General features: G+C 40.3%; 1 protein-coding gene and 1 long non-coding RNA gene across 3 annotated transcripts; one reads left to right on the forward strand and one right to left on the reverse strand.

Moving 5' to 3' along the window:
- Positions 1-406: 406 nt before the first annotated feature.
- On the reverse strand, positions 407-4,477 carry nqo1 (NAD(P)H dehydrogenase, quinone 1). Of its 2 annotated transcripts, XM_032561704.1 has the most exons (6): positions 4,282-4,477; positions 3,468-3,635; positions 2,973-3,103; positions 1,850-1,963; positions 1,673-1,774; positions 407-935 (listed from the first exon to the last, which is right to left on the reverse strand). In XM_032561704.1, exons 1-6 carry the CDS (start codon positions 4,283-4,285, stop codon positions 612-614), a joined length of 843 nt encoding a protein of 280 aa, XP_032417595.1. In that variant the 5' UTR covers positions 4,286-4,477; the 3' UTR covers positions 407-611. The 2 variants fall into 2 exon arrangements, with proteins under 2 accessions (XP_032417595.1, XP_032417596.1); XM_032561705.1 differs by lacking the exons at positions 3,468-3,635; positions 4,282-4,477 and adding an exon at positions 3,181-3,460.
- LOC116719240 (uncharacterized) lies at positions 3,565-14,779 on the forward strand. The gene is made up of 2 exons (XR_004339147.1): positions 3,565-3,674; positions 13,944-14,779. It is a non-coding gene; the product is annotated as an uncharacterized LOC116719240 (long non-coding RNA).
- The last annotated feature ends 7,307 nt before the right edge of the window (positions 14,780-22,086 follow it).

A 22,086-nucleotide genomic window follows, 5' to 3' on the forward strand; every position in this document is an offset into this window, starting at 1 on the left:
ATATATTTAGCTAACTCATGTTAGCTAAATATATTTATTGTAAACTAATTATTTTTGCCAGCTCAAAGATAAACATTTTTGTATGGAGCTAAATATTTAGTTTTAAACTGACATTTATAAATGAATAAATGAGTGAAAATATGACACAGAAAAATTAATCCCCATTTTTCTTTCTCATCACAGGCTAAATAACTCAGATTATTGTTAATCATTTTTGTCTGTGTAAATGTACAAACATGACATCATATCCTCTTGGAAACACATTATAGATTACAGTCAACTCATTAAAGGACGAATTTCTCAATAAAAATTTTACAAAAAGAAGAAAATATATACATACAGTATATGTATATACAGTATATATATATATATATATATATATATATATATATATATATATATATATATATATATATATATATATATATAAAAGAAGATCTGGTGTAGCATGTCACTAGATGTCACTACATCCTTCACGCTGCACCTTTAAAGTGTTTGAATTGATTAAGTTTCAATACATTGTTTGGGTAAATGTCTTGGTTAAATCATCTCATAAAAATAAAAAATAAAACATGAAATCTGCAGGAAGTGATGGAGTTAAAGAGGAGCTGCTATTTCCTGTTTCCACCTGCAGATGGCGCTCTGGTCTGGTCGCCTGGCGGCAGCGGCTTTCCGAGATGATGTCCGGTGGAGAGGCCGAACGGCTGCGCCTCCTGCTCCTCCTTCACTTCGGGCCGCAGCCTGAACCCCCCCTGGAAACTGAGGTCAAAGAGCTCACAGGGGGCAAAGGTCAAAGGTTTCTCCGTCAGCAGGCCTCCCAGGCGAGCGCGCCATCCCTCCAGCATCTGGGCGCGGACGGCGGCGGGACAGTGAGCCGGATCCCAGAAGATCTGAGGAGCCAGAACCTGAAACCCGCAGAAGTTCAGAATCCCGTTCTGAAGAAAAACAAACCAACATGGAGGACTTTTAGATTTCCAAACGTTTTTACCAAATAAACCCTGAAAACACTGGGGTCAGAGGTCAGCTTTTAACACTACAGGTCAAACAGACACAAATCAAATAATTAGAATATCAAGAAAAACATAAGAATTTATTGTATGGAGCTAAATTGGAGCCACAACATGTGTTCAAAATAAGACATTTAGAAACATAATACATAAATAATTTTAAGTTGTAGAATATATTTTTTACTGAATGATAAAATTCTGTGAGGAAATGGAAATGTCTTTAGAACATCATTGGTATTTAATGTTTATTGGTTTTGAAAAATAATGCAGATTTAAGCTGCTTATGTCAACATCACAACACAAAAATATGTGATTTCAACAAATTGGTGCAACATTTTCAGGTCATGTTATTTTTCAAAACCAGTCAGGTAAACATTGAATTTTATTTTTTCAGTTAAACTTTTTTTGTTGTTTTAAATCACTTTTTTTTCACTTTGAATATTTTAAAATTATTTGATTTGAACAAACTTTATGGCTTCAGTGTAGCTCCATATTTCTTTCCACTTTACTTTCTGATTCTGGTTCTTAAATGGATTTTTCTTCACAATCCTGTCAACGCTGTGGTTCTCCCTGGTGGACCTTCACACTTTTTTCTTCCACTCAACTTTCCATGAACATGTTTGGCTACAGAACTCCTCTTTGGCCGTGACCTGGGTGTGTCTCACCTGCAGCGGCCACAGCGTGATGTTTATGTCTCCGTCGATGCCGTCGGGCTGAAACATGGACTCTGGGGCTCCGGTGGTGAACGACAGCAGAGCCTTCTTGTCCTGAAGGAAACACGGATCAGCAGCGTTCAACATTTATTGTGTCAGATTTGGAGATCTTCCCTGGGTGACTGTGACCTTGAAAACGCCCTTGCTGTAGATTTTCTGCAGGCTGAAGGCGAACCCCTGAGTGAGGACGCGGTCGAACCAACCCTTCAGGACGGCCGGGACGCTGAACCAGTAGAGAGGAAACTGGAGACGGCAGGAGAAAAAAACTTTACATCTCATTCAAACGATGCATCAACAAAAATCTCCTCTGGCAGATTGTGACTCTTTAAAAAGGCGTAAAGCGTTACTGTTCCACCGATACCGCCTCTCTTTTGTAAAGGAGTAAATATTTTTATTTTAATAAGATATAAACCTCATTATAACGACATTAAGATGAGACATTTTTCTCATTTTAACAAGATTTGAAGCAAATTCTGGATTTATTTTATAAACAGAGCAGCCAGTCCAGCTAACATGTAGAAAAATAATAAAATAATAAAAATGTTTTGATTTTTGGTTTGTTTTATTATGACTTTTATTGTGAAACTCAGGAGTGTTAAGCAAACCGGTTGAAATTAGCAATAAATCAATTAATCAAAACTCAGGAATTTCCATTTGCATGATTTATTGTTTTTCTCTTCCTAATAAAAGCCGGATGCTAAAAGTCTTCAGATCCTGTTTTTGAAGGATCATTTTCTTTACAGAGACGGAATAATTCATTATATTTGTTGATTCTGTTGTTTTGTTTATTTATTTGGGATTTTTAAAATGTCTTCCATTTAAATTTAAAGGTTATTGATCTTTGAGAATGTGTAGTTATTCCAGTATCATTGAACTTGAAAATGGTCTCAAAACAATAATATTATTGATTATCATAATAACTACTGGGACGATTTATCGTCCAGAAAACTCGCCGGTTTGCATAAACCTGAGGAACGAATGAAACGTGACGATTTGTGGGTCAGACGTCAGTAACTTTAACAGCTGAAACACATTTCCAGGTTGCTAAGCTTTTTCTGATTTTATTAAATCAAACAAATTGGTGTCAAATAATCAATTCAGTTTTTTGTTTGAACATTTTGATGATGACCTCTGCTGACCTCTGGGAACTGTTTTATTTTAGTAAATCCTAGGGCCACAAACGATTGGACATTAATTTAGTTACATTTGACAGAAGCTGATTTCGCTCAGGTCCACAGAAGTGACCTCTGACCTGGAAGATGATCAGCTGTGCCTCCTCCAGCTTGCGCTGCTCGGCGGTGATGTCATCGCTCAGGCGGCCCTCGGTCCAGGCCCGCATCGTCTCATCGCCGTACTGGAAGTGATCCGGGTTCTTCAGGTCGCCTAGGCAACAGAAACCGCATCAAGAGGAGAAACTCTGCAGACAAACGGATCATCACAGCAGCGAAGTGGAAACTGACCCCAAAAATATGAAAGAACGAAGGAAATGAACCACAAAATAACCTCAAAAATGAACAGAAAATGGCTGCAAAATATGGAAAACATCTGCAGAGACACATGGATGCTGGAAAAACAAGAAGAAAAGAAACAGAACAAAAAATGAACTAAAATCTGCTGGGAAATGAGCTGCTGCTCACATTCCACAGGAAAAAATCATTTTTCACAGTTAAAACCATGTTGTTCATAAAACAGACTGAGCAGAAAGCATGACGTCACAGCCTTCATCAGGGAGGAGGAGGGGGCTCACCGATGATGTCATCCTGCGTGGCGCTGGCTCTGAAGTTCATGGCGTAAAGGTCAGACACGGTGACCCGGAAGCCCTGACCCGACAGCTCCTGGACCGCCGCGTCCCGCAGCGCCGCGTTGAACGAAGCCGAGCTCTGATGGGCGAAGACGATCAGAGCCGCTTTCTGAGCTGGAAACACCGGAACCGGACCGGAACCGGACCAAACAGGTCAGAACAGATTTTACATGTAGGAGGAGGCTTTATTATTACTGTTATAACTAGTAGTAATAACAATTCATTAATGTTTATGATTATAATATTAGTAGTAATTATAGTAATAATAATTATTTCCTGGTTTATTTTCTGACAAATCATTATTAATAAAATAATATATCATCATTTTAATTATTTTTAATAATAAACTTGTTTTGTATGATTATACAAAAGTAAAATGCATTTCTTGCGTCAAATATCAAATTAATTTAATAATTTCTTTTCTTTGTGCTCCAGTAATAATTTTTCATTTTCTGTGAGAATATGCAGATTTTCTTTCAATTTAAAATAAAAACATATGTGACACTAACTGCCTCGGAAACATAAAATAAATTCTAATTTAACGTCTAAATATGTTGCAATAAAAATAAACAAAGTTTTTTAAATTAACCGATTTCTAGATTATAAACATTTACATTCTCACAATATTGTAATTTTAAGTCGATTAATTCTGTTGGGCAGGAAAAAACACAAATGCTTAATTTTAGACTAAAATAACAAAGTTAATAAACTAAAGATATTTTTAATCAAACTCTGAAGCGGGTCGTTCAGGTGAACTTACCCATGCTGAGCGTTCAGGTCCGCAGGCTGGAGCCGCGGCGGCTTCAAATCCGGGTTTTTATCCGCGCTGAGGCCGCAGGAGCGTGAGAACCGACCGGATCTGAATCCGGACGGAGTGGATGCGTGAGGACGTGCAGGAGATCAAGAGACTGCAGGAGCGAGCGTGTGTGTGTGTGTGTGTGTGTGTGTGTGTGTGTGTGTGTGTGTGTGTGTGTGTGTGTGTGGGTGTGTGTGTGTGTGTGTGTGTGTGTGTGTGGTGTGTGTGTGTGTGTGTGTGTGTGTGTGTGTGTGTGTGTGTGTGTGTGGGTGGGTGTGTGTGTGTGTGTGTGTGTGTGTGACAGTGGATTCGTAATCCGTGTAACTTTGGAGAGTTGTATCTGTGAAACATGATTTGTAAAAAGAAGATTTGTGTGTAACTCTGAGTTCTTGTAAATGTTTGGTCATATAGATACACAAATATTAAATATATTGTTCAGAAACTGATCAAATGGGGTCTTTCTGGATTTCAGACACAAATGCAGTTGAATCTGAAGATTCTGGAGGCTGTGAACGTTAGTCCAAATCATTATTTATGTTGAGTTTGGAAAGTCTTCAGTTTGTTTGGTGAGTAAATGCAGCAGCAGGTTCAGATCTTTATTACTGCTGAAGCAACAAAATACGGTTTCAGACCAACATCCAGCTAAATGACTGATCAAAGGTCGGTACATTTGGAAATATGTATTAATAATTAACTGGTAGATGAACTCTAGCTGTTTTCTAGTCTGATCTATTTAACCAAACTCTAAGTAAATTAGCTGTGTGTCGATGGAGGTTTTTACAGGACAGAGGAACAATAAATAACAGTAAACATGAAAACATAAACACAAAAGTTTTGTGTTTGCCAGCATTAAGACGTGAACTGGTGCAGGTCAAAGCTTTTCTAACCATATGAATGCACTGCTGACTGCCTCCAGCTGACAATAAATAAAAACCAGATGATCCACAACACTGCAGAAGAACAGCATGACTCATGACGGGTTCATGACCTAAAGATACTTAACGAGGTTCAGGTTGAAGAAAGACCCTTAAACTGCTGAAGTGACACTAAACATAAGGACTGAAGCAGCATAGCTAACGCAGACATTAGCTCCTGCTAACAGAGAAACATGAGGAGAGAATCAAACTACCAGACTAAAAACAGCAATTGTCTAGAGTTCATCTACCAGCTAATTATTAATACATATTTCCAAATGTACCGACCTTTGTTCAGCCATTTAGCTGGATGTTGGTCTGAAACCGTATTTTGTTGCTTCAGCAGTAATAAAGATCTGAACCTGCTGCTGCATTTATTCACCAAACAAACTGGAAGGTGTTTTCCTTCATAATGATTTAACGTTGCCTCCAGAACCCTCAGAAAACTGATTTGTGTCTGGATCAGTGATCTCCCAGCGGCCCCGGGCCCCAAACCGGCCCCAAACCGGCTGTTCCTGCCCGTCTTCATTGCTCCTTCATTAATGTGCACTGTTAGCCTTTGCTGTATTTTCTACAGTTAAATACCACAAAATGCCCAGTAAAACTACCATAAGACATCTTTACAAGTAGTTACTGTAATTTGCATTGCATTATGGGTATAGTACATAGTATTACAGTAATTTACTGTATGTTTTGAATTTGCAGTAATTTACTGTTTACACATTACAGTAGTGGTACTGTACTTATAATATACAGTAAGAATTATATTTGATTTCCAACGGTCATCATAGCTGCTTCATCGTGGTTCCCTGTTTCTGTATTTTTACTCCTTTAGTGGTTAACATGTTTTTAAGGCAGAAAGAGAGAATGTACTTTTGTTTTTTTCACATCCTAGCTAACATTAACATGCAGTTTATCTAGCTACGTCATCAAGCGTGGCTTCGCTTCCAACTGTTTTCTGATGACGTTTGTTTTAAACTCCGAAGTTTTTCCCTCCAAGTGCAAGTGCAGCTCTGTCTCCGTGCTGTGGGCTCACACTGCTTCAGCTCTTCAAGACAGGTAAAAAACCACTTCTTAGAAAACTGTGTGAAGCCAAAACCTAGTCTGGAAATGTACATTTTAGATGGAGTTAACGTAGCTTATAGCATCATGCTATAATGCTATAACTTAGCATTAAGTTATAGCATAAGTTATAGCTATTATTATAGCTATAATGCTATAACTTAGCATTTAGCATTATAGCATGATAGCATGAGCTGGTTTGTGCTGGTTAGCCTGGTAAAATAACGTTACCTTTACGTTACTAACTCTGGTGTTTTATATAACTGGCATATTGCAACCTTATAAGTTACGTGTCTGTAAATGAGGTGAAAGAAAGGAAAATATGATGTTGTTATTTTTTGAGCTGGTTCGGAGTTAACGTTAGCTAAGGTGCTAATTTTACCGTTGAAGGTTTTAGCTTGACTTTTACCGCTTAATCTTCCTCGGGCGGCTTTGGGTTGAGATGAGCTCAGTGCTGAGTGTCTGTTAGCATTGTTGCTACATCATTTGTCGAACAATATAACCTTAACTGATAATTGACCCCCCCCTTCTCTTTTTTTTTTTTTTTTACATCTAATGACTGTTCATTTGTTTAAACCATGATCTTGCAAATGTTAAAAGTGCAGATTAGCTATGTAGGTCAGCAAGGATGAATTTCTAACATTGTTCTTTTTTTTTCTTTTCTTCAGATGACCTTTTTTTTTAACTCCCAAGCTTTTTCCCTCCAAGTTTCTGTGCAGTTCTGTCCTGCTGACTGCTAACATAGCTTCATCTCTTCAAAAAACAAGACAACAGGTAAAAAGACAGCTCTTCAAACATATTTGAATCCACAAAATAGTCTGGAAATGTAGAGGAGCAGCTAACCTAATCTATAACTTTGAGCTTGCTACAGCTGGTTAGCCTGCTAAAGTACCATTACATCTCCAACATAGTGTATAAGAGTCTGTAAATGAGGACAAAGGTGAAAAACATTAAAGTAGTTTCTGTTATTTTTTGAGTTGGTTCAGCCACAGTGGCAGGTGGACAAAAAAAGTTAATTTCCAACCCTGGTTACACCTAAGGACTGTTCACATGTTTAAACCATGCTCCTGTAAATTTAAAGTTAAGTCAGTACTAACAGGTGCAACTATGTACAGGTGTAAATTCTGCAGCATTTGTACTTCAGAATTTACAGAATTTTGTAGTCATGTGAAGAAACATCAACACACAGCTAATTATCGGTTTGCATGTGGAATAGAGCAATGTCCTGCTTCCTTCAGAACATTTTCTGCATTCAGGTCCTACATGCACAGGAGTCACCGCCATTGTAGAAGTCAGACTGAACACTTGTGGAATGTAATGCTTTAAAAAATGCATTTAGCCCCACAAACTGTCATTCACATCCGCTGTTTCAGAGTGGTAGCAGGATGTAGGGGTAAAGTCTAGTCTAGACTCCGGGATGAGGTTCTCAAAAACCTGTTGTAATCTGGGTGAACTGGCCCTTTAAATATAAATTACTACCAGTAATTCATATTTAAGAGAGTTTTCCTTTTATGTTTTAAAGGTATCTTCCACCAAGATGTCTGTTGAAATGGAAATGACCTTACCCACTACACCAAGGGTAATCATGCTTGGTAAGAGGAATATTTTCTATCACTATAATGTTTTTGTAGCAATGTATGTAATTGTTATGGTAGTCTGTACTTTTACTCACTAGCGTTAGCCTGACAAGGGTTTGTCTATTTTAGGAAATAGCTTGATGTCTGCAACCCGGTGGATGGTCAGTATGGAGGAGAAGGTATTTTTCCAGCCTGAGCAACTACATGACTTTGCCAGCGTCCTTGCTGTCTTTTTTGGGTCATATTATGTCTTCAATCTGGAGTATCAGGAGTCAGCATCCACCACGCTGGAGATGATACAACGGTAAGTACTCTACACCAAGCCATTTATGAATTAAATTTAATGACAGTTTGACTGATGATGAAGAACCATAGCTGATTGCTGTATTGTACGTCTTCATTAAAAATTACAATTAATATATTTTATTTCTGTTAAAAGATTCTTTGTGAGGATCAATCCAGATGTTGGTACCAAATGCACAGCCAAAGTCGGTACAAGCCGCAAGACGGGAAGTCTTGTCAAGAGGAAAGTAGTCAGTGTCAACTCCCAGATCACCACCTTCTTCCAACAACTTGCTGAATTTGAATGGAGGACTTCCAACGAGGTAAGTATTTTACCAAATGTAAATGTTTATTATTTTGTTAGGGTTAGGGTTAGGGTTAGTTAGGGTTAGCTGTTGTCTTTTCCTCCTATCTTGCATGCTCTGACTTTACTTTAGCCTTTTTAATATGATTTTAATGATTATTTATAAATGGCATGTGATTCCTACACAATAGCCCTTTAGAGTAGCCTACATCTTTTCTGTGTCCGTGGTAAAAAGTGGATGTTGCTGCATCTCTTAATAAATCACAGAAATGTATAAGTGTGTAGTCGTTTAAGTGTGGTGTATTTTTATACTATGCAGTTTTCAGTTTATTAGGCACACCTTTGCAGTAATCCGTCAGCACCAACAAAATGACTAAAAAGATTGTTGTACTTCATCGTCCCCTTGGGGACATTTGTAGTACGCAATCTTTTGAATTACTGAAGACTGACTGACTGCTTTTGCCATAAACAATCCAAAAACCTGAAGTGAAGCCAGTCCTGCTCATTCTTTATGCAGCTTCTATTATCACTTCAGTCCAATTGATTTTTTTTAAAACAAATTATCAACTTAATGCTGCTTTATGACAAAGATTTTATGCATGTGAACATTGTCACTTCAGCTTAATTTGTCAGCCTTCCTGTCGATTTGAAAATGTAGATAACTTCCTGACCATCTCATGACCTCCCACATTGTCTGTCTTATTCTTTACAGTTCAGCTTCCACAAGATGGATCCCACTGCTTTTGTTTGACGAATGGAATAAAAGTTCTTCTGATGTAGGAAATGTGTTCTATGGTTTTGTTGTTTTATAGCACATTATATTGTATTGTGACATTGTTCTTTATGACATTGCGAATATGTAAATGGATTTTATTTCTACAAATCTGCTGAAAATAAATACCTGTTATTCACAGTACTTGGACTAAAATTTCTTTTATGAAATTTTTCGGTTTATGGTAAAATATTCTTATATTAAAAAAATGTAAACTTTAATTTACAGTAAAACTCTGACATTATGTTGTGAAACAAGTTTACAGTAGACCAGCTTTACTATAAAATACATTTACAGTAAAGCAGTTATAACTGTAAAGCACACACAGTAAAAATTAACTGTGAAATATCATAACAGTAAAGTTACTGTAAAATTACAATAAAAGGTCTAACAGTGTGGAGGTTAAAATATATTCAGATGATTTAGATTTTCACAGGACAGCAAATTTATTTTTGAATTGATATTTTGACACAATTAACAGCTAATAAACTGTTAATTGTTTATTAGCTGTTATTTAAGTATGTAATAAACACAGACTTAAAAAATACATATTTCATGGATTTATTTAAAGCACCACTCACACACAGCCTTCACAGCAAAACACTGAATGCATAAACATTTGATCAACACAAAAAGAAACATTTCTACATGTTCATTCTGATGATACCAGTAACGTTCAGGTTCGGTCCTGTTTATCATCATGTTCAGGAAAATCTACATGAATCTTCTAACACTAACCGTCTGTTTGAACTTTTCCTAAAAATACACGGATTTAGCCGCGAACAGCTAAAGTAGCAAAGCTCACATAAACATTAGCTTCCGCTAACAGAAACATATAAAACGTAATCTGAAATTATTTATAATTACTCAATGTCTCATTATAATCGGAGAGCAAAGCGATCAGGTTTAACTTCTACTTACTTCCGAGCAAGCGCGTAGGTTTGGTCTAAGTTTTGGTGGGACCTTACAACTTACTCACCAACTCACCAGCATTTAAAATGAATGCGACCACTGCGTAGTATATTGAAATATTAAATTAATCAATGTAGATTTTCGTTTATTTATTTTGTTTTTGTTAAAAAATACATATGTTTTTTTTTTTAATTTATATGGCAAAAATTGGTCGGGACTATTTTATATCCCTTGAATATTGGTCGTGACATGTCACGACCGTCCATACCCAAACCTACGCCCATGCTTCCGAGGGCAGAACCAGAACCACCGGGACGCTCCGACTTGCTTCTCGGTTTTCCTGCCTATTTTTCCGGCCAGCGAACCATTCCGCCACCCAGTGGCCGTTTTTCAGACCACGTTGTCTCCTGCACCGCTCAAAAATGCATAATATGCATAATATGTCCACTTCGGCACAAGCACAGTGAGAAACGTTTAGAGAATAAAAACACTAGACTCAGAGCAAAACTCAGATGACCCAGCTTTCTACTAGCATGTAAACGCACCATCTACACACAAATCTGGGAGTGAAATGAGTTTTCTGTGTGTGTGCCAGGTGGCTTGTGCGTAGGAGAAGGTTTATTTTATTTTTAAAGTTTACAAATCCAGTATTACACACACACACAATATTTTTACACACACACACAGATATTTTGAGACTATTTTCACTCCATATCCTGAAGTCTGAAATGAGTCTCAAAAATCCTCGTGCATCGTAACCGGATCTGTGTGTAAATGCAGTTTTGTGTGTATCTGGCGACTCGTGTTAGTTATTTAACATTTGCAGGCAGGAGGTGGTTTGGATTCGTAATTATCAGATTTGTGAGGTTGTAGTTAAAACATTTGTGTGTAGAAATTTAACGTGTGTAGAAATTGTACTTGTGTGTGTGTACTTTTATTTTGTATTCATAATTTCTTAATATTTGTGTATGCATTTGACCTCATATATTGTCTGCCTCTCCATCTATAGCCTCCTGTCATCAGACCAAAACATAAATAAATCAAATCGTGCCCAGCTCAATCATTTTCTGCCTGTTGTGGCGCCCCTCTAGCACAGCGCCCCCTCTGGTCGCAGACAGTGCATACTGACTTTGCTCCGTGGTCTGGGCCGAGTTAAGATGATGATCTGAAGCAGAACTGAAGCGTTTCTGTAATCAGATCATCGGGACGTTTTCCAGGACAGGACAGGAATGTGTCCCGTTGCCTCGGGGATCGGATCTCCTGGTTCTGGTCGGGCTGCAGGTCCGATACCCAGTGTTGTATAAAGTACTGAAATCTCAGAGTCAAGTAAAAGTATAAGTACCTCTCCAAAATACGACTTTGGTAAAAGTCCAAGTCACTGACTGAAATGTTACTTGAGTTAAAGTCTTAAAGTATCTGAAACTTCTTGTACATAAGTATGGAAATTACTGTAAAAATGGATGTACTCAAGTAATGTAATGAAAAGTACAAGTAAAAAGTAAAACAAAGCAAATGCAGTTTGAATGACATTTTTTATATTTTGGTAAACTTGTCAAATACACTTAAAATAATGTACCCAACCAAGTGCAGGCAAAATTAAACCTGCTAATAGATATACCTGCAGGCATCATTTAGTTAAGAAAATTAGGTGCTTTACCTATAGCACAAGGTTAACTTAACCTGCTTTACAACTGAACCAGCTTCTTAGTAAACCCTCCAGGACAGAAAATACAAAGTTTTTGTAAGCCTTAAGTTTTCCCTTCAAGTAAGGTCAGTGCTGAAAATGAGAAAAATAAATAGTACAGAAAATGCGGCCAACATGAAGAAAAAGAGCTGTTACGATTACTCTACTTCACAAATCAGTGAATCAGTCAATGCTACAGTCAGTAGGTGGTGCACACAACTGGTCATTATGCAAAAGAAAAAAAGAATTGGGAGGGAAATGCAGCTTATTGGCATCTGTAAACCTGGTTTTGAACTTGCATGCCTTTCCTATATTCGTTAAATTTAGTCTAAATTGCTATCGCTATGGCTTCTGTCCCCCCTTGAACAGAGGAGTCTAGGTAGCCTGCTACAGTCAACATTAGGCCTAAGCTAAATACACCACGTGTGGAACTGAAACAATGCCAAACAAAGTTCATTTATGGTCAACGTTTCACAATACAGTAGTGTCTAGTGACCAAGCTATAGTTACTGAAACAGGAGGATTATAACCATTTCATAAGAAGTTACCTCGATGTGTTTCTTCAAGTTGGACGGGGAATTTTTGTAAGATAGAATTTCCACATCTTCGGGCAGGAATAACATACACTGCATGCGGTACGACGAATCTTTAACACCCACGAAAGAGTATATTGTGTTTAAATAAGGCCATGGGCTCTCATCACCAGCTGGTGGTTCCCCTGGAGCCGTGTCCGACGTAGTTGCAGTCGTTGTGGTCTCCGTCTCCTCCTCCATGTGGCTGCTGCTGATTGCGAGACTTGCTTTGTGTTTAATGGGAGAAGCGAAACAGGTGTATCCTATTGGTGGTGATGAACAAGCCCAGGCAAGTAGGCTACCGACTTTGTTCGGTAGCCTACTTGCTACTTGCTAATCAGTAGGTGGGATCGAAACACTTGCGTTTCTCTCTCTCGCTTTTTTGTAACGAGTAACTAAACCACACATTGAAAATGTATCGGAGTAAAAGTACGCAATTAAGTTCGGAAATATAGTGAAGTAAAAGTGAAAGTCATCAAAAATTTTCATACTCAAGGAAAGTATGAAGTACTCCAAAATATACTTAAGTAAAGTAGTGAAGTATTTTTACTTCGTTACTATACAACACTGCCGATACCAGCAGATGAGATCCAGATCAGTCCCAGATTATCATCCGCTCAGCATCACTGGGTGGCGAGAGAGAAAACCCGGCACGGATCCGTCCAAAACCTTGATGTTTGGTCAGATGAAGAGTTTGGACTTTGTGCCCTTTGGTCGGCAGCGGCAGCATCATGCTGTGCTGATGGAGAAACAACCTACAGGAAGTCTTTATCTGTGGCTACGCTAACTAGCCTGTGCCTTCACTGCAGAGATCAATAGAAAAGTGCTAGCAGAGTGTACACGAGCATGATTGACACTAATTTATGAAAGATATTATTACATTTTCATGAACTGTGATAATACTCAGCTCATTCTGGCTTATTTATGTCTTTAAATTAGATATTTAAAACTTCAGCATAACTTGTTTCCTGTTTACAATAAAAAAAAGACAAAACAGAAATAATTAAAGCAATAAACTGGAAGATTGCTGGAAAACCGTTTATTAGAAATGTTATAACTCAGACACACATGATGAATTACACACAGATGGATGTTAGAAAACTTTATTTTTGTTACTGATTTTCCACTTAGAGTTAATGAAAAAATAAAATTAGATCATCAACATTTAAAAATACAGTTTTTAAAACCGCAGTTTTTAGAATCGGCTTAAAGTTTTATTTTGAAAATATTTGGCAAAAGTAACTCATTGGGATAAATATTCTAACTTAATGCATATGACTGCATTGTTTTGTAAAACAATACAAATAAAGTTCAATAATGTCCTTTTGTTCACATCCCTGATAATTCATGGAAACCAGCAGATTATTTAGAAAAGAGCCAAACATCTCAGAGAGTTATTATTATTATTATTATTATTATTAACCTGAATCCGTGACGTCACCGGCCTGCAGTAACCATGACGCAGCAGATGGAAATCTAGCGCCACCTGCTGGACAGAAACCGAAAGTTTAAGTTTTTAATCTGCTGGATTTTTGTTTCGTTCCCAGATCAGCGTGAAAATGACCAGAAACCAGCAAATAAAGATCAGATGTTAAAGTTTGAGGGCAGAAGGAGAAGATGGCCGCCACACCGCTCTCTGACCACATCTCAGCTCCCTGAAGGTCAAACCCAGTTCTTCACCTGCCGGCCTGCAGAGGAAACACCAAACAGGAAACTTCTCAGTAATTTGTCATTTCCTCTGGAGGTTCATGCTGCGGATGATGATGATGATGAAGATGAAGAGGCAGGGGTCATTCATCTGGTGACCTTCAGCTCTAAAACTGGAGGGAAACCTGATGACCTCATTCAGGTTCTGTTGAAATGTGTTTGTTGAGTAAACGCTCCACGATGTGGGATCATTCTGAAGAACAGTTCCTCACAGAACCAACATTCTGCTGGTTTCTGAACGGCGGGTCGAAACCCGGCTCCAGAGCCCACAAACATCTGGAGAAAACGTCCGAGACATCAGCAGATTAGTTACATTCAGCTTTCCTTACATCGTTTGTCTTTGTTCTGGTTTGGATCAAGGCAAAGTGAGTTTTTAGGCTGAATGATTCTTGGATTTAGTCAAAGTGGATGTTTATCTGTGTAATGAGGTCAACGTGTTTTGTTAAGATGTGAATAATTATCAGGCAGATTCTTTTCTTTGAGAAAAAGAAACTCGTTTAGAAAACTAGAACAAACTCAGAGAACCAACATCTAGTTTCATCAGAACAAGAATCAGAGAATCACGACTAGTTTCTAAAATTTATGAAACATGGGGAACCAAGATGTAGTTTTATTCTTTGACTTTTCTTTTATTTTGTTTGTATTTCCTCTAATTCATTAAAACACTTTGAATTGCCTTGTTGCTGAAAATATGCTAAATAAATAAAATTACCTTCCACTCCTGTTACACTGTAAAAAATTCACTTCCATAATTTGGTTCATTTTCTGTCATAAAGAAAAAATGTGGGTGTTAATTTTTCAAAGTTATATTTTCACCTTGTTATTCCTACATTTATAAATGTCTGAGTTCAAAACTAAATATTTAAATCACCAGCTAAATATTTAGTTTGAAAACTAGATATTTAATTCAATATTTAAATATTGAAAACTCAATATTTACTGAATAAATAACTATTTATTTAACTAACTGCTTAAATTAAATATTTTGTTTTTGTAAAACTTACAGCAGCCTAAAAATGTGCGCTGGCTCCCCATCAGAGGGCCAGTTCTCCTAAATAAAGAAGCACAGAAGCCTGCCACACTTTTCAGTTGATTTTTTTCTCTCTGATCCAGACGAAGACAGGTTCAGGTTTCTCTGTTGGAGGCGGACAGAATGAAAAGGTTCGGGGTTTGGGTTCTTCAGCTTCTGAAAATAACTGCAAACTTTCCATGAAGGGGAAGGAGGGCGGTTTGGTAACCATGACAACAAAACAGAGGGGCGCGACTCACGTGAATACCAGGGGAGGAGGAACTGATAAAATGTGTGTTTTTTTCTTCATGAGAAGGAGAAGTCTGCAGGACAAAGAAGGGTGAGAGAGAAAATCTCCAACCAGCTGATTTCCATCATGTCTGTCATCTGGGGTCAAAGTTCATCAGTGTGCAGAGAAACTCGCTTCCTGCTGCAGGTTTGCAGCTTTCAGCAGCCATGTTGCATCAGCTGCATTACCTCATCAACGCTCATCGGGTGACAGTGAAAGTCAGCTCTGCTTCTAAATCCAGGAGACAAAGCTTTGTACGGCGGGGGAGGAGAACATGAGGCCGGGGCGGGTCCAGGCCGGGGCGGGTCCAGGCCGGGGCGGGTCCAGGCCGGGGCGGGTCCAGGCCCGGGCGGGTCCAGGCCCGGGCGGGTCCAGCCCCGGTTTCACTGCGTTAATTATTCATGAGGCCAGTTAAAGTTTTGTTTTTAGAGCTTCAACATGCTTCCTCTGCGGCCTGCAGGGAGGATCACCAGGACCTGTACAGGTCAAGGGTACAGAGACAGTTTGTCCCTCCAGATCGTCTGAGAAAAACCAGAGCGAATGTGAGGAGTGGTAACAGAGCTGCAGCGTAAACAGTCTTCACTCACTTCAAAATAAGAGCATGAATAGACCCTTTTCACATGACGTCACACAACTTCCGTTTTGGCTCGAAGCTGTGTATCCTTAGTTCGGTGTACATAGTAAGTAATGAAAGTTGTCTATTTCATATATATATATATGTCATATATATATATATATATATAGATAGAGGAGAAGAGAGAGAGAGAGGTATAAATCTGACAGCATATGTGATCAGACAGATCAACCGGAGCATGGATTTACCAGTCCTAACACTTTGCCTAAAATAAGATTTGAAGATATATCACGATTTGCAAACCAGTTCTCTCTGACAAAAAAATCTAAATTAGAAAGGCTACAACTTCAGACCAACAATACCTTTGATATGAAGGTGTATTTTTGTTTGCGTAAAGTTAGCTTAGCATAGTGAATTTGTTAGCTAGCACTACGTGACTAACTGTTCTTACCAGAACTTTTACTGTTTTGAACTATAACGTTTTAGGCTCTAATCTTTCAATTATTAAATTATAGACTGGAGTGCCACTCATCCATAAAAAGGATTTGTTTGTATATAAGCAAGATGTCCGGTGCCGCCGCGTGCTTGTAATGCCTTAATTTCGACCACTTTTTGTAACGAATAATCTACGAGTTCGTATTTCAAATCCAGTAACGTTGTTGAGCTGCCCTTTATTTTCCATTAATACAGAAATGAACCTCTAAACGTTACATCACTGACAGGCGCGGTGTAATCTTCCTAACTTGTGGCTAAAGCTGCTGCTAGCTGGTTTATCATGATCGGAAGCTGGTTCCTTGAATACGTTGGAGAAGTAATTGACATGACTATAACGTTATCTGCACGTAAACACTGTTTTTAAACACGAAAGTGAACCTCTAAACGTTACAGCGCTGAGAGAGTATTTTTTCCTAAATGTGGCTAAAGGCTGCTAGGTGTACTCTCCGATCGGAGGCTGTTTATTTATACACAGATAGAGAATGTGAATTTCAATGATTAGTAACAGCTATCTAACACTTAAATGCTGTATTATTAACTTACCTTTTATTTATCTTAAGATTATGACATGCGGAATTTTCAGCTTGGTTCCCAGGCAAATCACACCGAAGTAAAGATACCCAGTTTTGAGTTATGGCGGCCATTGTCTGACGTCACTGTGAAAAGGGTCTATTAGAGTCGCGTCAATTTTGATGAAATAATTACAGACATTTTAACCCATTTCATTTTTCTGCACAAATTTTTGCAGCTTTGTTTACATACCAAAGTCCTAAGCTGGAACCTTTGTATTCGCCTGTTTCTGGTACGCCCATAAATGTGATGCACAGCTACATTATGCTACATGCTAACAGCGGCGATGGAAGCTGCTTCTCTGGGTTCATTTCTGCTTCTAAAGAATCTGATCTGGAAGACACTATTGTTGTGTCCAAGTTGAGCCAAAAGCAGTTAGCCTATCAGTGACGCTATGCTAACCTAAAATAGCATCTCAATGCTAGCATGTAGTAGCACCTAACGCTAATTTCAGCGTCCACATTTCTAAAGAAGCTCATTGAACGATCAGAGAAACTCTGGAAAGATGAACGGATAGAAAAACTATTTTATCTGATCTGACAAAGAACATGAAAATAAAAATTATAAATATCTTTAATATTCAGCTCAGACGGCTTGACAATAATTTAGCAGCTTTCTATTAAAATGCAATAAATTAATTACAGACCCTCCAATTAACTCAATTAAAACTTTTATTTTAGTCCATTGCTAGAATGAATATGATTAACTGCTTGACGAATTCTTCAGTCAGAAACTAAAACATCAACATATCAAACTGTATTCAACTGACAGAAAACTGCTGTTGTGCAAATGGAATAGACAACAGGTGGAAATTATTGGCAATTAGCAAGACACACTCAATAAAGGAGTGGTTCTGCAGTTGGGACCACAGACCACTTCTCAGTACCTATGCTGTCTGGCTGATGTTTTGGTCAGTTTTGAATGTTGGTGGTGCTTTCACACTCGTGGTAGCATGAGACGGACTCCACAACCCACACAAGTGGCTCAGGTAGTGCAGCTCATCCAGGATGGCACATCAATGCGAGCTGTGGCAAGAAGGTTTGCTGTGTCTGTCAGCGTAGTGTCCAGAGGCTGGAGGCGCTACCAGGAGACAGGCCAGTACACCAGGAGACGTGGAGGAGGCCGTAGGAGGGCAACAACCCAGCAGCAGGACCGCTACCTCCGCCTTTGTGCAAGAAGGAACAGGAGGAGCACTGCCAGAGCCCTGCAAAATGACCTCCAGCAGGCCACAAATGTGCATGTGTCTGCACAAACGGTTAGAAACCGACTCCATGAGGATGGTATGAGGGCCCGACGTCCACAGATGGGGGTTGTGCTCACAGCCCAACACCGTGCAGGACGCTTGGCATTTGCCAGAGAACACCAGGATTGGCAAATTCGCCACTGGCGCCTTGTGCTCTTCACAGATGGAAGCAGGTTCACACTGAGCACATGTGACAGACGTGACAGAGTCTGGAGACGCCGTGGAGAGCGGTCTGCTGCCTGCAACATCCTTCAGCATGACCGGTTTGGCAGTGGGTCAGTAATGGTGTGGGGTGGCATTTCTTTGGAGGGCCGCACAGCCCTCCATGTGCTCACCAGAGGTAGCCTGACTGCCATTAGGTACCGAGATGAGATCCTCAGACCCCTTGTGAGACCATATGCTGGTGCGGTTGGCCCTGGGTTCCTCCTAATGCAGGACAATGCTAGACCTCATGTGGCTGGAGTGTGTCAAGCAGTTCCTGCAAGATGAAGGCATTGAAGCTATGGACTGGCCAGCCCGTTCCCCAGACCTGAATCCGATTGAGCACATCTGGGACATCATGTCTCGCTCCATCCACCGACGTCACGTTGCACCACAGACTGTCCAGGAGTTGGCGGATGCTTTAGTCCAGGTCTGGGAGGAGATCCCTCAGGAGACCATCCTGCCACCTCATCAGGAGCATGCCCAGGCGTTGTAGGGAGGTCATACAGGCACGTGGAGGCCACACACAATACTGAGCCTCATTTTGACTTGTTTTAAGGACATTACATTAAAGTTGGATCAGCGTGTAGTGTTATTTCACTTTAATTTTGTGTGTGGCTCCAAATCCAGGCCTCCATTGGTTAATAAATTTGATTTCCATTGATGATTTTTGTGTGATTTTGTTGTCAGCACATTCAACTTTGTACAGAACAAAGTATTCAATAAGAATATTTCTTTCATTCAGATCTAGGATGTGTTATTTGAGTGTTCCCTTTATTTTTTTGAGCAGTGTATATATATATTTGGGAGAAAAAAAACTTTATTGACCAAAAATCCTTCTTGGTTCTGATTCTCTGGAGCTGAGAGGGAGGATCAGAGACCAGAACCGCTGCACAACGTTTCTCCGTCATTCAGGAAACCAGAAACCTGGACGTAGAAAAATGAATCTGCACCGAGGACAGGAGACACTGACACGTCTGAACCAGCTTTTCTAAATCAGAAACATTTCTCATGCACTGATCCAGAGTAATCACAGAGCAAATCTTTTCATCCAGATTTAAACGGTCTGACCGTTTCCAGCTCTGGTCCCGAGTCACTGGTACCGAATTAAGGAAGCAGTCATAATAATGTCGAGAACCGGGTTGCTGGGAACCTGAAACTGAAAAAGTCCCGCATGTCGTTTCCATCGCAGCCGGTTGGACCCGTCTGAAGAACTGACAGCTTCGCTTCCATCTGGGAGGGAAGTCATGAACCGCTGCTGCTGAGGAAGTTTAATTATGCAGATTGAGAGTTTTAGTAGCTGGAGATCGGCACCAGCAACCCTCCCGACCCCATTAGGGACAAGGGTGAACAGAAAATGGATGGATGGATGGATGGAGAGTTTTAGTGATGACCTCAGAGAGGCAACTGTTGCTCATCAACCTGGGAGCCAACATTACATCAAGTTCCACTATAAGGATTATTATTGTTTTATTCTTTGCCATTTTAACAAAAATAGTAAAATATTAATAAGGCACCTAAAAAGGCATACTTTATTAGCCTAAAGTTAAAACATACTAAAATGTTATTATATTTTATAGTTTACTTTTAATGTAAGCATTAAGTGAATTTTAAAAAATTCTGTCTTGAGCTTATATTTTAAAATATACACAAAATATCTTTAAAAGCATATTGTTTCATTGGTACGCTTGAGCAAATATTTCGTTCACTTAAAATATACTTTTATTTAATATATTTCTTAAAAGTAGATTTTAAATTATATTTAAGTGTTTAAAGTCATAATGTTAAAATTGGTACAAGCATGCTTTTAGCATACTTCGTATATATTTATATGTACACTTAATACTTAGAGTACTTAAAATGTACTTACACAAATTTAAGTATGTTTGAAATATAGTTTTTTCAGTAGGGCGGCTTCCTGATTGGCTCAAAGCTACAGCTGGAAAACGTCTGGAAACGGTCCGCAGTCTTCACCTTTTCTCTTCATGATGCTTTTTATTGGTTTATTTTTTGGTTTATAGGATCCTTTTACTCAGCTGCTCTTCCTGGGTGCGTCATTAAAAACAAACAAACATCCAGTTTCTTCCGCTTATCCGCTGTCGGGTCGCGGGGTAACAGCTTCACAACACGCAGAGTAGAAATGACTAACATGTGAGTTTTAACGTAGAGGAAACGCTGAAGCTCAGCGGCTCAGTTCCTTCAGACTCTGATAGGATTGTTCAGCCGTGACGCGTCGTCCGTTTTAGTGAAACTAAATCAACACAAAGAGTTTCTGGAGGTTCAGGGACGCCGAGTCACTGCAGACTCCGGACGTCACATCATAGAAATGTCTCCATATGAAAACATTCCCAAACTACAAACATTCCCTCCAGCTTTTCACAGTTCTGCATTTCAGCAAATTTATGCAAAATCACATTTTTTGTGCTGATGTTTAATTGTGATTATGACAACAAATTTGAATTGAATTAACGTCGCAGGTCCCGATCAGTCTCTCCACAAACTGTCATGCGGTGTGGTGAGGGTTGGTGAGGCAGACGCTGTAGACCCAGGTAAGATGAATGTGATGATGAATTTAATTGTAAATAAGTCCAGTAACAAGCAGCAGGCACAAGGAAACACAGAACGACGAAGAAGCTAACATTGACGCTACATTGACGAGGACCCGACGAGGAACAAGGAACACAGGTGGAGTTAAATACACGGGAGGGTAATCACAGAAACGAGACACACCTGGGAACAATCAAGGGGAGGACAGGACAACGAAGAGACTAAGGACACAGAAAACTCTAAATAAACACAGAAAAACACAGATCCTGACAGTACCCCCCCCTCAAGGGCGGCTACTAGACGCCCAAAAAACAAAAACACAACAAGGGTGGGCGGAGGGGCGCTGGACGGCGGGCCAGAGTCCAAAATAACAAAAAACAACCCACCATTGCGGGCGGAAACACGGGAAGGGCCAAGAGTCCAAAAAGAAACAAAAAACTACCCACAGGGTGGGCGAAGGCAAAGGAGGCGGGAACCACGGAGGTGGTCCGGCGGTCGTCCGCGGCGGCGGGAACCACGGAGGTGGTCCGGCGGCCGTCCGCGGCGCTGGAGGCGAGAACCACAGAGGCGGTCCGGCGGCCGTCCGCGGCGCTGGAGGCGGGAACCACGGAGGCGGTCCGGCGGCCGTCCGCGGCGCTGGAGGCGGGAACCACGGAGGCGGTCCGGCGGCCGTCCGCGGCGCTGGAGGCGGGAACCACGGAGGCGGTCCGGCGGCCGTCCGCGGCGCTGGATGCGGGAACCACGGAGGCCGTCCGGCGGCCGTCCGCGGCGCTGGGGGCGGGAACCCCGGAGGCGGTCCGGCGGCCGTCCCCGGCGCTGGAGGTGGCGATGAGTCCCGGGGGCCGCCCACAGACGGCGACGACGAGCCCCCCGAGGCAGGGTCTCTGGTGGAGCACAGGGGGTCTCGGTCGGAGCACAAGGGGTCTCGGTCGGAGCACAAGGGGTCTCGGGTGGAACGCTGGGGGTCTCGGTCTCGGGTGGAACGCTGGGGGTCTCGGTCTCGGGTGGAACGCTGGGGGTCTCGGTCTCGGGTGGAACGCTGGGGGTCTCGGTCT

The sequence above is a fragment of the Xiphophorus hellerii genome, chromosome 4 (genome assembly GCF_003331165.1).
Source record: "Xiphophorus hellerii strain 12219 chromosome 4, Xiphophorus_hellerii-4.1, whole genome shotgun sequence".
NCBI lineage: Eukaryota > Metazoa > Chordata > Actinopteri > Cyprinodontiformes > Poeciliidae > Xiphophorus > Xiphophorus hellerii.